The sequence below is a fragment of the Hippocampus guttulatus genome, chromosome 2, assembly GCF_054856545.1.
Source record: "Hippocampus guttulatus isolate MCC_2025c chromosome 2, RoL_Hgut_1.0, whole genome shotgun sequence".
In the NCBI taxonomy this organism is placed as follows: Eukaryota; Metazoa; Chordata; class Actinopteri; order Syngnathiformes; family Syngnathidae; genus Hippocampus; species Hippocampus guttulatus.
The window spans coordinates 28,481,571-28,495,054 of record NC_141262.1 but is presented as its reverse complement, the minus strand read 5'-3'; the positions used below and the strand labels follow the sequence as shown (position 1 = coordinate 28,495,054).

The window sequence follows — 13,484 nt, the reverse complement described above, 5'->3', positions numbered from 1 at the left end:
TTCAAAGAGCCGGTATTATTTAGGCCTTTTTCCTCTTCCCTTATTTCAAAGTTTATGCTCATAGTTCAGATGCAAAAATTTGAATTATCAGGTGTCAGCCCATTTAGTTAAATTAAGTCATCCTATAATCATCCCTAAATTACATTGGTATGGAACGTATTGAAGTGTCTTCTAGAGGTGGAAACTCTCCTTCTATCCATCCGCCGCCAACTTATTCTTATTCTCATTATTGTTATTATAAACAGACAACCCGGAAGTCATGAATCGGCAAAGCCCTGCAGCTTCCGTCGTGAGCTGGCGCCGCCTTGTGGCCAGAGGACTTGTCAAAAAAAGATGTCACCGTTTCCTCATTCCTATTCTCGGCAACCATCCGTACGGAGACACCGCTGCCATATTGGATGTGGCAAACCGGAACGATATGAGGAGATGCATTATTCATTTGCTGCTTGGAGATGCAGCAATCGTTTTATGATCAAATTACATCTCATGGGATGAAGAAGGAACAATTTAACAACACTTTTGAGTTTTCTTTGCTGTTGTAACATCGTTATGAGAATAAAACTCAATGACAGTATTATTTGACTAAATTTGTCCTCAGTAACTGCCCTAATTGTTACTTGTTGAGTCATTTTTGTCACACTTTCCACTGTACAACAGTGAGAAATACCTCAAGGGATTTCCATCATTAGTGGTCAAATGTATCACTCAATACAAAAACGAATCATCCAAATTGTAAAAATGAGTGCTCTTAATTAGAAAAAACAACACATCAGAACACACCGACACTTCAGGACCTAGTTATTTTTGACACCAATTCAATATCTAACACAGTATTCATACTTAAATTCAAGAATATAGAAGATATATCCTGACTCAGTCTGTGTGTCTATTCCTGTTTTTACTAATACTCTGCAACATGGTGCAGGTCACACCAATCCCCAAACATTTCCAAATAAATAAAAATGACAACGCAACAGACACACAAAACTCTGCATTTAATAGATACTTTTTATTTAATTCAATATCAACTTTTTTTATTATTAAATAAGAATACAAACAGCTTGTAAGCAGGTCTCAGACCGTTCATTCCCTTGAAAGTTTAAATAACAGCAGGAATTCACTTGAAGTGCTTCAAGTGGCAAACTCAAGTGCCAATACAGAATGGAGGGCAACCAAAACAGCCTAAACAGAAGGCACACACACACACACACGCGCGCACACACAAACTTAAGACTTAACAGCACCAAATATCCCCAAAACAGGATTGTTGCAACAATAATACTCAGCTTAACATTCCTCGTTGGAATCGGTGGTTTTGCGTCATGCGAAGACTTTTCATGCTGGACTGGATGCTTGTGGAATGAGTCAGGTGGGGGGTCATGGAGGAAGGCGCTTAGGGGCACCCTCAGCCCAGCAGAGGGTAGCAGACAAGCCAAACCCAAGCGAAGCCCCGAGCCCAGGCGGAACTATTTTGGTGACAAGGGAGTTTCATTAAGACAAACGTAGTGCTTTGCCGCTATGACATCTGTAGGCAATTATACATACACCTTTGGCTAGGGTGTTATCTTTTTTTTTTTTGTAGATTACCGAGCAGGGTTCACAGTTTTAGGGTTGAAAGTTGTAAACTTCCCATGGGAATCAATGGAATAAACCAGAAAGTTAACCAAAAAAAGGAATAGGAAAGCTAAGATAACACTTTTCCATGAAATGAGCCTCGATTCTCACGGGAAGTTTGCAATTTGAAATGGAAATTGACCAAAGCTCCCTGGAAATGTACAGGAAACTCCCCAACCCTTTTAGCAAGCCTCTACTATATATTGCTGCGTTAAAATGTGTGCAAATCCCAAAAGGTGGATTTCACCCAGGGGCCATTTTATTTGGGCTCCAACCGGGCGGCGGCGGCGACCAGCGTGGGCGATGGCGGCGGGCTCTTGGGACACAGCAGCCCACGGGAGGCGGCGCCGTCCCTGTTCAGATTCTTATAGGCGTTCCGGTGCGGCGTGCGGAGACACACCGAAGGGAAGCGCAGGCCCGCCAGGCAGCACGCCGGACACGAGACCACCTCGTCCTGGTCCAGGGACTGGGCGTCGGGCTCACTGGGAGGCGAGCGGCAACCGTTGTTGTTGATGCCGGCGGGGCCGGCGCTCCAGACCGAAGGTCCGTTCAGGACCACTTTGCTGTTGTCCAAACGTGGCCACCCATTGATGAAGGTCTGGGATGGAGTGGAGGTGCAGCTGGGAGGGGAGGGCAGCTTGGAGTAAGATGACAACGACGAGCCATCCAGAGTATCCGGCGAGCTCGAGCAGTCCATCGGCACAATCTCATCCTTCTCTTGGTCCAGGGACAGGGGTTCGAGAGAGGGCGGGAGGCCCGAGTCGTCCCCGCCGTGGATCTCGCAGTCGCACAGGTGGGGCGACAGGTAGGGGAGCGGCGGGCACGGCAGCGAGTGGCAGCGCCGCTGGCGCCCAAGACTCGGCTCGCCTCGCCGGGAGTCGGGTGGCGGGGGCAGGGCGAAAGTGAGGGAGATGACAGACTTGCTGGGGGTGTCGTACAGCTTGATCTTGCCGCCTTTGAGGTCTTCGCGCCGCGAGAAGGGGTTGACCCGCGTGGGCGGCGACGCGGGGCGCAGCATGTCCGAATTGCTGCGGGAGAGACGGGCGTCCGGCGGCGGGCCCGCGGAGCCCCGCCGCGGTGGGCCGGCGACCGCGGAACGCTCGGTGGCCGGAGGCTCGTCCGTCCGCTCCAGGTCCGCGACGATCTGGGAGAAAGACGGACGCAGCTCGGGGCTCATCTGGCGGGACGGACAAAACCAGAGTCAGAGCGGCCTCGGCTGGGGACGGCGCGCGTCTCGTCTTTTCGTACATTACAGCACACGATGGCCAGATTCAGGAAGTGGGCGGGGCAGTCGCCAACCATCTGCATGAAGGCATCCACATGCAGACCAAAGTCCTGCACAGGTACAAAAAATAAAAGAAAACATTTTTGGGGAGATCTGTTCACTTCAGTCTTGGAAATGTTAAACTCCAGACGTCATGTCAGAGACTCAACAGGTCACCATGGTATCCTAATATTACTCAACTCAACTGTATTTATAGAGCACTTTCAAACAGCCATCGCTGCATACAAAGTATAAGTTCATAATGTGACAACGAGAAAGGCAATCAACCAAGATAGACAAAAAAAAAAAGTGTCAGATTTATACGGGCATTTTATTTTAAAAAGTACAGACTCGCCATAATTTCCGCTTACAACCCAGGCTAAACTTGGCTCCTCTCACACGTACAAAGATGTGATGTACAGCACCACTCCAACATACTTCCTTGACAACAATGACTACATTCTTATTCGGCGGGACTTTGGCACCAACTAGTAGAGAGTTATTGATAAGCACATTTTTCAGAGAATGGCTGGAGATCGGTTGCGCAGGAAAAAAATGCAAAGAGGTGTCAATAGCGAACCTCAACATGACTGTACCTCGGTGCGTGGTAAGATGTCAGGGTCTGCCTGTATCCTGGCAATCAGTTCACAGAGAATTATGCCATACGCAAACACGTCCACCTGCGGAGAGCAAAAAAGCACTTTTAAAAAAAAAAAGTACAGTACATCTATCTGCTGTTTATGTGACATTTCCCCATGAACCTTCTCATTGTAGAGCTCGCCACGGAGCACCTCCGGAGCCATCCAGTAGGGGGAGCCCACCACAGCCAAAGGCTCCTGGTGTACTTCTCCACTGCAAAAAACAAAAAAAAGAGGAAATGGAAAATGAAGCTCGACATTACCATCACGTTTTAGTTTATTTGGTGAGAGCATTGCGCAACTGTGAGCTGGAGAAAACGGGAAGGAACCCGCTTGAGGCTGTGCGGCAGTGGCGGTTCTGGGGGGGGGCCAACGGGGGCCAGTGCCCCTGTAGCACCGATTCTGGCCCCCCTGTGGCCCCCCCTCCGAGCGCAGATTACGCAGTCGTGCCGAGTCGCCAACGCGAAAGGTGGAACTAAAGTGCGTGATTTAACATTCTAGTCGGACCCTTTAGTGCGCTGCGCCACTTAAAAATGAGCGGGAAAATGAGAAGCAGTCCGCAGAGAAGGAAATTACCACGACACGAGTGCTATTTGCGTGTGTGTGCGTGTGTGTGTGTGTGTGTGTAACATTTTTAGTCTCCCTTTTTATTTTAATTTTTATTTAACAGGATCAATATATAAGACATTGCCTTTTAAAATTTGGATGATTATATGCATGTAAAACATCTAGCTTCAGTGTATTTGCAATTTTTGTCCCCGGCAGGCTGGTACCATATCATCCCCTGGCTTGAATATTCTCAACAGATGGACACGGCGTATTGTTACGCTTGCAGACATTTTAGCCCTCCTAATACTGTTTTTTTCTCATCACTGTAATGTTATGACTACAATTTCAAAGTCTGAAGAAATAAAAAGTCAAATAAGATTTCGAATGCGTCTTTTTAGCCCTGGGTTGAATGTGCCCCCCCATCAAAACCCCTGGCCCCAGCCTGGCCCCCTCAGTGAAATTGATCCAGAACCGCCCCTGCTGTGCGGGACCAACACGTGCCTTCACTGCACTTCACTTTTTCCAGGCAAAGAAAATATAAAACAATACCCACAGTCATATATTCTTTATCCTCTGCAAAACACAAATAATATGACTGCAGCTACTCGGTAACTTGCAATAGCCGTGAAAGGCTTTGTGACTGTGACCGCATTATGCTGCCTCCTTGTGGTCAAGTCGGACAGATGACGAGCTGCTGTGAATGAATTAGAGTGCACATTCTTTACATGACTTTAATTTTTATGATGGTCTGTTTTTATCAAGCACATAATGGCATTCCCCACCCCCCAACCCCCACCCTGGCTCATTTTTTGTGATGTCATTGTGGGGGTTTTATGGGAACAACATTGAGAGGAAAAGAAGAGATGTATCCGTTTTGTCAGGCAGCAACATGGTAAAAAGGTGGAGGAAAAAAAAAAGTGGAAGTGCTGCGACGACTTTCCTGACACACTCGACTTCCTCGCTGTGCTATTTGTGAAAGTGAACGTGAGCTACGAGGCGGAAGGAAAACAGTCGCAAAAAAGTGTCAACAAGCCCAGTAAGGAGTCACAAGAGGCAACCGAGAATTGTTTGACCTTATTTGGAGTCAACCTTCCAAGTGCCCTCCCATGCAAACGTGCAAGCCAGGTTGTCAAAAGCCAGGGTCCAATAAAGAGCAAACAGTAAAATGCAAGTTAGTCCCAAGTGTAGAGGAAACTTGACCAAAATAAAAAATGTACAGCTTATGAAGAAGGGGGGAAAGTAAGTCTCATCCAGATTTTTTTTCTGACGGTAATTCCCCCCCCCCCCCCTCTCCCACACCCCTCCGGGTTGAAGTTGGGAGTCGAGCGAGGTTAGCAGCTGCAACATGTGGAAGCCGTGCAGAAAATCATTGATACGGCACGGGCGCTTGAAAATGATGACCTCACCGATGATTCCATCCAATGCGTCCATTTATAGTGTCAATAAAATATGCCCCGTAAATGCCAGTGTGCCATAAAGAAAGACAGAAGACGACAGCTTAAACACTGGCCGCCCACATTTCCTGATTTGTGCAAGGGCACCGCCGGAGGCCTCACCCGCCAGCCCGCTCAGATACGGCCACCGGGGCCCGATAAGAAGGCAGTGAAGGAATGCGCTTTTATTGAGGGCGAGGGTTGGGCAAGTGGTGGGCAAAAGGACATGCAAACCTTACACTCGTACAACTTCGTCTCACTCACATACACACATTAGTACACTTTACAGAAGATTTAACGTGATCAGCGAATTTGGGGGGGGGGGGGGGGGGGGTTTAAAAAAAAAGCCAACTAAAGAAACACTACTTTTCAGCAATTCGATCAGAAAAAGGAGCAATTTGTATATTTATTGTTCAGTCCACCCATTATAGCGAAAATCCATTTGAAAAAATAATTTACCCCCACCCCCTCAAAAAAATAAAAATAAAGCTAATCATTTTAAAGATCACATGAAATGTTTACATCATCTCCTTCTCAGAAATGAATTGAGGAAAAAAAAGAGCATGCTGCAACACAAAGGATTCAAATTATCAGGTTGCTTCTCAGACTTCTGCCGAGCTCGCTGACGAGCTCGTCATTTGAATCCGATGCGTGCGTCGCTGCAGGGAGAGATGGAAACACTCCAGGATCCCCCCCCCCCCCCCCCCCCCCCAGTTCGGACACCCGTGCTGCCCACATTTGATTCCCGTCTCTGCAAAGTGACCTGACTTCAGATGTGATCTCGTATCCTCATTTGGCGCAAAAAAAAAAGAGATTTTTTCATTTGTGGCCATCAACGGAACTATTTTGGTGTTTGTTCAACATGCCGCCTGCTGGTTGCATCTGTGATTTGGCTGAAAGTCACGTCACCTACGCTGACACGCATACATTCATCACACATACACTGTAGCTTTTTATTTTTAAACAAAAAATATTTTGAAGATGTTTTACCGGTCAAAAAAGAAAATACAAAACATGCACAAACGCTATTACTTGGTGATCTATCTGGATGGTGTGTACAGTATATGTGGTCAGACTGTCGCCACGCACCTGTAATCCGGTATTTTCTCCGCCAAGCCAAGGTCTGCCACCACGGCGGAGCACACGCCGCCTTCCCAGCGCACGAGGCAGTTCTGCACAGGCACACGTGGACAACCATAACCACGTTTTCAAACGCAATATATATCAATGCATCGCAAGCGCTGCCTTTTAGTGAAACCACGGACGTGTCGGGCGTCACCTTGGAGGTGAGGTCTCGGTGGAAGATGCCCTTGGCGTGCAGATAGCGCAGGCCCCGTGCGATGTCCAGCGCCAGGGCGAGCCGAGCGCTCCACGACAGGTGCACGTCACTGTCCAACAGCTGCTCCAGGTCGCCGCCGTTGATGTACTGGATCGGCGCAAACGGTGGTTAAGAACCGCGCCGTGACCCGAAAACCGAAGTACGTTGAATACCCAACCGTTTGCGGCTTACCTCTGTCAGCGCGTGGAGTTGCCCCTCGTGGACACAAACGCCGATGAACCTGGGGGTCGGGGGGGGGGGGGACCAGTGGGTTAACTAGGATGAAACGCACCACACACACACACACACACAGGAAAAAAAAACAACACGTTTGGCGATTTATTGAGGGCTACCTGAGGATGTTGGGGTGTGACAGTCTGTTCATCAGCTGGACCTCCCTGAGCATGTTGGCCCGGTTACTGGCCAGGATGTTCATCTTGAGCGCCATCACCTGGCCAGACACGCGATGCTGCACCTGGATGCCACAGCATGGAGACTTTGGTTGGGGAAACATTTTAGCGCGCCGCTGCTAACAACCGTGGCCACGCTCGTGTAGGTGAAAAAGAGCGCCGAGTCATTTTCCCTCATTTGTCTTCAAAGACACACAGACACCCACACACACACATTAGTGGACCTAACAGACACAAAAAATACACACAGAGACAAACGCTTCACTTTCTCACACACACCCAATATCACACACAGAGGCAGACACCTTCCAGTCTCTCACCTCCCCACACGCATCTTAGGCATGGCCACACAAACAAACGCACTTTCCAGTCTCGCACACACACACATGCACACGCACAGCAAGTCTTGCGCACACAAACATACATTACAGCCTGACACGCAGCTGTTTAATTTCACACCTGATGGGTGGGCATAATTTGTATCCCAGCCAATAAAAACTCCATTTTCCAGCACACCGCAGAGACATGGGAGGTCCCACTCTCAGAAACACGACTTGACCTGCGGCCGTGATACAATCGCAACACTTCAAAACAGCACACGCTCCCCCAGACAAAAAACAAAAAACAGTTGCCACACATATGATCTAATTACAGAGTTTACAACACCAGGTGAGAATCTCTGATCCCGATCTAAACTCGTCCAAGTCTTATTTTCCGAGGACAGGGCCTGCTATGCCGTGCCTCAGAACAAAATGGCTATGAACTGCGGGGTACCCCAGGGGTCAATCCTGGAAGCCTTATCATTCAATCTGTAAAGATGCATTCGGCCCATATTTATCCTCAAGAGCCCCAATGTGGCAGAGTGAGCACGCCCATTCAGATACATAGCCATTAAAACGTTACCTTCAGGCGAGGGAGCGGGCCTTGCCAGAGATCAAGCCTACTTGCTGGCGCTCATTCGTGTCAACACGATAGACCGGAAACCCCAAGTCCTTCCCAAAAGCACGACAACACGCAATCAAGAAAGCAAGTGCGAGATTAGAAATACCGACACCCGCACTTTCGCACGAGCATCAGCCGGTTAAAGGCACTGACATTTGCCTGCTCGTTTTGCTATTCAAAAATGGACACCGCTTGAGGGAGCGGGCCACTGTAATGGGGTTCGCCAAATGGCACATCCTTCATAGGGCAATTGCTTATCAAGTCATCCATCCGTTTTCCGTCGGGCTTGCTCTTTATGAGGTTGCGGGTGAGCCGCAGCCAATACCAGCTGACTTTGGGTACTCGAGTCGTGCTTCCACTTTACACAGGGAACTTCTGAGCGAAGTTCTGGTTGCCATGGATCGCACTTGAGGAACTGACCTTGAACACTTCGGAAAAGAACCCGGCGCCGATCTTCTCGCAACTGAAGTCGTCCAAGCGGGCCAGGCTGGACACTGCGCTGCGCAGGGCCCGGTAGGAGGACGGTCGAGTCCGGTTGGAACCGTGCACACCGTGCATGGGCGGCTCCGCCTCGCTCTCCTGTTCCGGCTCCACCCTCTCCATTTCGGGAAAGAAGCGGGACTGCGGATTCATAGTTGGGTCGGGGTGGCGTTAACGTGCGCCATGTCGGCTCCCCTCCACGGTTGCGGCTCGATCCGGTCCAGTTGAGGGCTGCGACACATCAAAATCAGGCAATTCAACGACTCATCAAATGGCATGAAACAGATCGAGTGAGAAACCAGCCTTGGTTTTGCAGCCCCAAAATCAACACCAGGTTTAAATCTTTTTTTAAGTTGTTGCCGGTTTGATCCGCTCTCAACACATACAGTAGCACTTCAGATCATTTTTACAGTAACTGAGTAGTGCAGAGCACTACTTTTGTCTGAATGAAGCTCAGTTCAATCCAGTTTTAGATGATGAAGATGGCAGCAAAGTACTACTTTGTTTTAAACGAAGCTCCTCCACTCACTTCAACATAGATCCCTGGCACCAAGATGCTGGAATACCACTACTTTTGTCTGAATGAAACACAACTCACGTCAACATTGTTCCATAGCACGAAGAAACCACAAAATGAGATCAAAGCACTTCATTGGTCAATATGAAGCTCCTCAAACCACTGAAACACGGTCATGGTTCTTTGGGTCCGATATCTTGCAATGGGGCGGTAACGCACTACTTTACTCTAAAAGAAACTCCTCAACTCACTTCAACAGATTTACATGGTTCACTGAACTATAATCTCATGAGCAACATTGCATGTACATGAAGCAAGGTTTTTTTTGTAAATCTCATACAATATTTGGTCGAATTAATAGTTAATAAACCCATGAATATTAGTAAAATAGACATTCTAAAAATGTTGCCCGCCATTTGGTTTCGGAGGCACAACATCCACGAGAGCTGGAAAGATTATTATTATTTTTTTTTTTTAAGAGTCTGTTGTCGGCGTTATCTGCACTCAGCAGATTGTTAACGGCTGCATTTTGCACGCACGCACATACACATGCTTTGAAATCGATCCAATGGAGGTTCCGGACGGAGGGGGAAAAGAGGGCGGCGTGGAAGTGGGGGTGATTCGATTGATTGGAAGCAGTGTCCCCTTTCAACCAAGCGGCTGCCTCGTCAATTGAGGAGCTCGGTTGCCTCCACAACGTAAACGGCGACGCAAACGGAAACGGCCTCAAGTCAGAGAAGCGACGCGTGCATGTAGCGGACGTCACTCACCCGCAGCAAAAACATTGAAAGAAAATGACTAAAATCCAAGAACGACGTTCTCGGCAGCCCAAGGCAGTTCCCGTGCCCGTCCCCGCCCCCCCGTTGCCCGCTGTCGTCCAAGCAAAGGCCGCCACAGGTCGCTGGGCCCCACTCGACACCACTGTGTCGTCGTTTGCACATGAGGAGGGGAGCGCCGGCTTTTACGATGGGGGGTGGGGCTGCTGCTCACGTGACGTCCCCCACCCCCAATTTAACATGACCGGTGTCCGCGCGCGCTTTGAATTGCAACAAGTCTGCCGGAAATACGGTCAAAACAAATGTCATGATTACCTCCGCCACGGTGCTTGAGTTGACGACTGGAGGCGCTTCGTCTGTTTGCTTTGGTGCCACTTCCGGGTAGGAGGAGGGCTGCTGTTCACGTGACCACGCACAGGGTTCAGACGGAACCATTTTCTTGAGGTTGATTTTATTTTATTTTTTTTAAATATATATATATATATATATAATGTGTGTGTATGTATGTATGTGTGTGTGTGTGTATATATATATATATATATAACATATATATATATATATATGTTATATTAAATATATTAACATTTTGACAAAACAAACAGCGAGAGCCGTCATTTTGGACTTGTTTGGAATGATTGACGCTCTTTAATGACGCCATAAAAGGGCACGTTGAAGAAGACGTTTTTCCCCAACATAGCTCATTTATTTACAATGTATTTTTCATTTATTTAGCCCTTTAAGCAACTGCTTATTCAATAGATTGTAAATTATTTTCCGATGACGGCGTTTCATGGATTTGTTTGGGGAAAATAAAATAAAAATAAAATTATTTTTAAACTACCTTTTATTTGCATAAACGTTTTTCAGAATTTATTTGATCAACATATTTGTTAATTCAATTATACAATTTTAAAATGAGAACACGTTTCTGTTATTAAAATAAACGATTTTTTCCCCTTCAAATTAAGAGAAACTGTATGTCAAATGCAGGGAACGAGCCTGGAGCAGCACGGTAGGTGACTGGTTAGCCCGCCGGCCTCACGGTGCAGAGGCGCAGGGTTCGATTCTGGCTCGGGTCTTTCTGTGTAGTGTTTGCAGGTTCTCCCCGAGCGTGCGTGGGTTTTCTTCGGTTACTCCGGTTTCCTCACACATTCCAAAAGCATGCATGGTAGGTGAATGGAAAACTCTAAATTGTCCCGAGGTGTGAGTGTGCGCTGCGATTGGCTGGCAACCAGTTCAAGGTGTACCCTGCCTGCTGCCCGAAGACTGCTGGGATAGGCGCCAGCACGCCTGCGACAACTTGTAAGCGGAGTGGAAAATGGATGGATGGAACCAACTTGTATGGTCACCTGACGTCCAAGCATGTTTAGCTTTGAGCTGCATTATTTATCAGCCTGTTGAGGCTCTGCGGTGAGGGGACACGTGTCACATCATTGTTCTAGAAAATATTACACAGTATTTATTATTTACAGCAGCCGATTACTTATTAAGTGAACCTCCGCAAATTTAATATCCACTTTCACTGCTTTGCTGATGACACCCAGCTCTACCTCTCCTGCAAGCCAAACTCCATACTCCCACCCCCCTCCCTCACCTCTTGCCTCTCCGAACTCAAAACATGGTTCACAACAAACTTTCTTAAATTAAATGCTAATAAAACTAAAGTCCTCCTTCTTGGCACCAAATCCACTTTATCCAAGGTAAACAGTTTTTCCTTCAACATTGACAGCTCCCTAGTGTCCCCATCCCCCCAGGTTAAGAGTCTGGGTGTCATCCTGGATAGCATGCTCACCTTCCACTCACATATCAAGACCATCACCCGCACTGCTTATTTCCACCTCCACAATATTACCAGACTTCGCCCTTCCCTCACCCCCCGCACCACTGCTATTCTTGTCCACAGTCTTGTCACATCCCGCCTTGATTACTGCAACGCTCTCCTCTTCGGCCTACCTCAACAGTCCCTTCATAAAGTCCAGCTGGTTCAAAACGCCTCTGCTTGCATCATCACAAAAACATCTTCCCAGCAGCACATCACCCCCGTTCTCCAACAGCTCCACTGGCTCCCTGTTCAACATCGCATCAATTACAAACTGCTTCTATATACATATATGGCCATCCACAACCTGGCCCCTCCTTACCTATCCGACCTTCTCCAGGTGCATATCCCCTCTCGCTCCCTCAGATCCTCGTCCTCCCTCCGCCTGTCAGTGCCCCCTGCCCGACTGAGCACCATGGGAGCCAGAGCCTTCAGTCACGCTGCTCCAAAGCTCTGGAACAACCTACCTCCGGACCTCCAAAACTGCACACCTCTTTCCACTTTCAAGTCCCGTCTAAAAACACACCTGTTCAGGATTGCCTACAACACATAGCTCTTCCATTTCCTATGTTTTTATGATTTTATGTCCTGTTTTTACATAATATCTCGTTTACTAATTTTTACATTGTATTTTCTTATTGTCTACAGTGTCCTTGGGTGGCATGAAAGGCGCTTTTAAATAAAATGCATTATTATTATTATTATGAATGTTGGATTTGCCTGCAGTTTACAATAATAACTGACAGAGAACCCCTTGACCCTTCTTTAAATTTCACTGAGAAGCCACATTTAAAGTGAGAAAGCAGGTTACCTTTATCCCTTGTCGGTCATCAAGAAGCTTTAAGTCATCAGAGTGTTTCTACATTGGACAAACACGGCCAAGGAATCCGCGTATCGGTCAAAGACTTGATTCATGTCACAGACAACTTGATTCATGTCCAATTTCAGTGTCAGTAGCCAGAAGTCTTTCTCCTCCTGTCGACTAAATAAAAGGCCGCGCATTCGGTTTGTACCCGGGTGAAAACCAATGTCTGTTGCGAGTTTTCTAAACTCGGGTCACTTCAGGTTTCACCTTATTCGTCAGAATGAGTTCCAGACGGACACATCAGACAAAAGTGGATTTAGAAGCGTTTTGGCGATTTTCATGTTACATCTTACTTTGTCGCCACCTTGTGGTATCATAGGGCCAGGGAAGTACTGTACATTGAAGTCACTCGAGGAGCTTCAACTAGGCAAAGGTAAAAAACCTTGCTCCCATCTTGTGGCATTTGGGTGGCATGCTCTGATGTTGACGTGGGTTGAAGACTTTTGTCAGACTTACGTAGTGATTTGGAGCCAAGGAACTATGTTTAAGTGAACTGAGGAGCTTCATTGGAGGCGAGAATGTGCCTTGCCTCCATCCAGAGTATTGCGGAATTCAATGTTTCCAAATCTTCACTGAACCAAGGCACATTTCCTGCCATTTAGTGGAAGAGCGGTTTAATTGTTCCGTCTGTCACTGGCATAGAAAACGAAGGGAGAAAAATGTTTGACTCAAATCCCAAATTAATGTTCAGTTAGTGTTTTCATCCTTGTAAGTTTGCTTTTAGATCCAGTGGTAAAACATTTGTCCAATTTGGCAGTCAGTTAGCGACAAGCCAAGTCAAGCTTACACTTTAATTTTCCTTCCACGGATGCTTGTTGTGTTGTCTTGGTGTGTCCCGTCCTGCGAGTGCCACTTGCCC

General features: G+C 47.4%; 1 protein-coding gene across 2 annotated transcripts; it reads right to left on the bottom strand.

The window, feature by feature from the left end:
• Positions 1-990: 990 nt before the first annotated feature.
• tesk1b (testis associated actin remodelling kinase 1b) lies at positions 991-10,320 on the bottom strand. 2 transcript variants are annotated; one of them, XM_086105332.1, is made up of 10 exons: positions 10,257-10,320; positions 8,589-8,879; positions 7,170-7,291; positions 7,009-7,057; positions 6,778-6,924; positions 6,588-6,670; positions 3,640-3,730; positions 3,475-3,558; positions 2,863-2,949; positions 991-2,791 (listed from the first exon to the last, which is right to left on the bottom strand). In XM_086105332.1, the coding sequence occupies exons 2-10, from the start codon at positions 8,799-8,801 to the stop codon at positions 1,874-1,876; spliced, it is 1,794 nt and encodes a 597-aa protein (XP_085961458.1). In that variant the 5' UTR covers positions 8,802-8,879; positions 10,257-10,320; the 3' UTR covers positions 991-1,873. The 2 variants fall into 2 exon arrangements, with proteins under 2 accessions (XP_085961458.1, XP_085961459.1); XM_086105333.1 differs by lacking the exon at positions 10,257-10,320 and adding an exon at positions 9,936-10,105.
• Between the last annotated feature and the right edge of the window lie 3,164 nt (positions 10,321-13,484).

Excerpts from the sequence above, each read along its gene's own strand:
- tesk1b (XM_086105332.1), bottom strand. The coding sequence starts at position 8,801 with ATGAATCCGCAGTCCCGCTTCTTTCCCGAAATGGAGAGGGTGGAGCCG. Across the intron at positions 6,925-7,008 it reads AACTCCACGCGCTGACAGAG|TACATCAACGGCGGCGACCT; the intron begins GTAAGCCGCAAA and ends GCGCCGATCCAG. Across the intron at positions 2,792-2,862 it reads TGGCCATCGTGTGCTGTAAT|ATGAGCCCCGAGCTGCGTCC; the intron begins GTACGAAAAGAC and ends CCGTCCCGCCAG.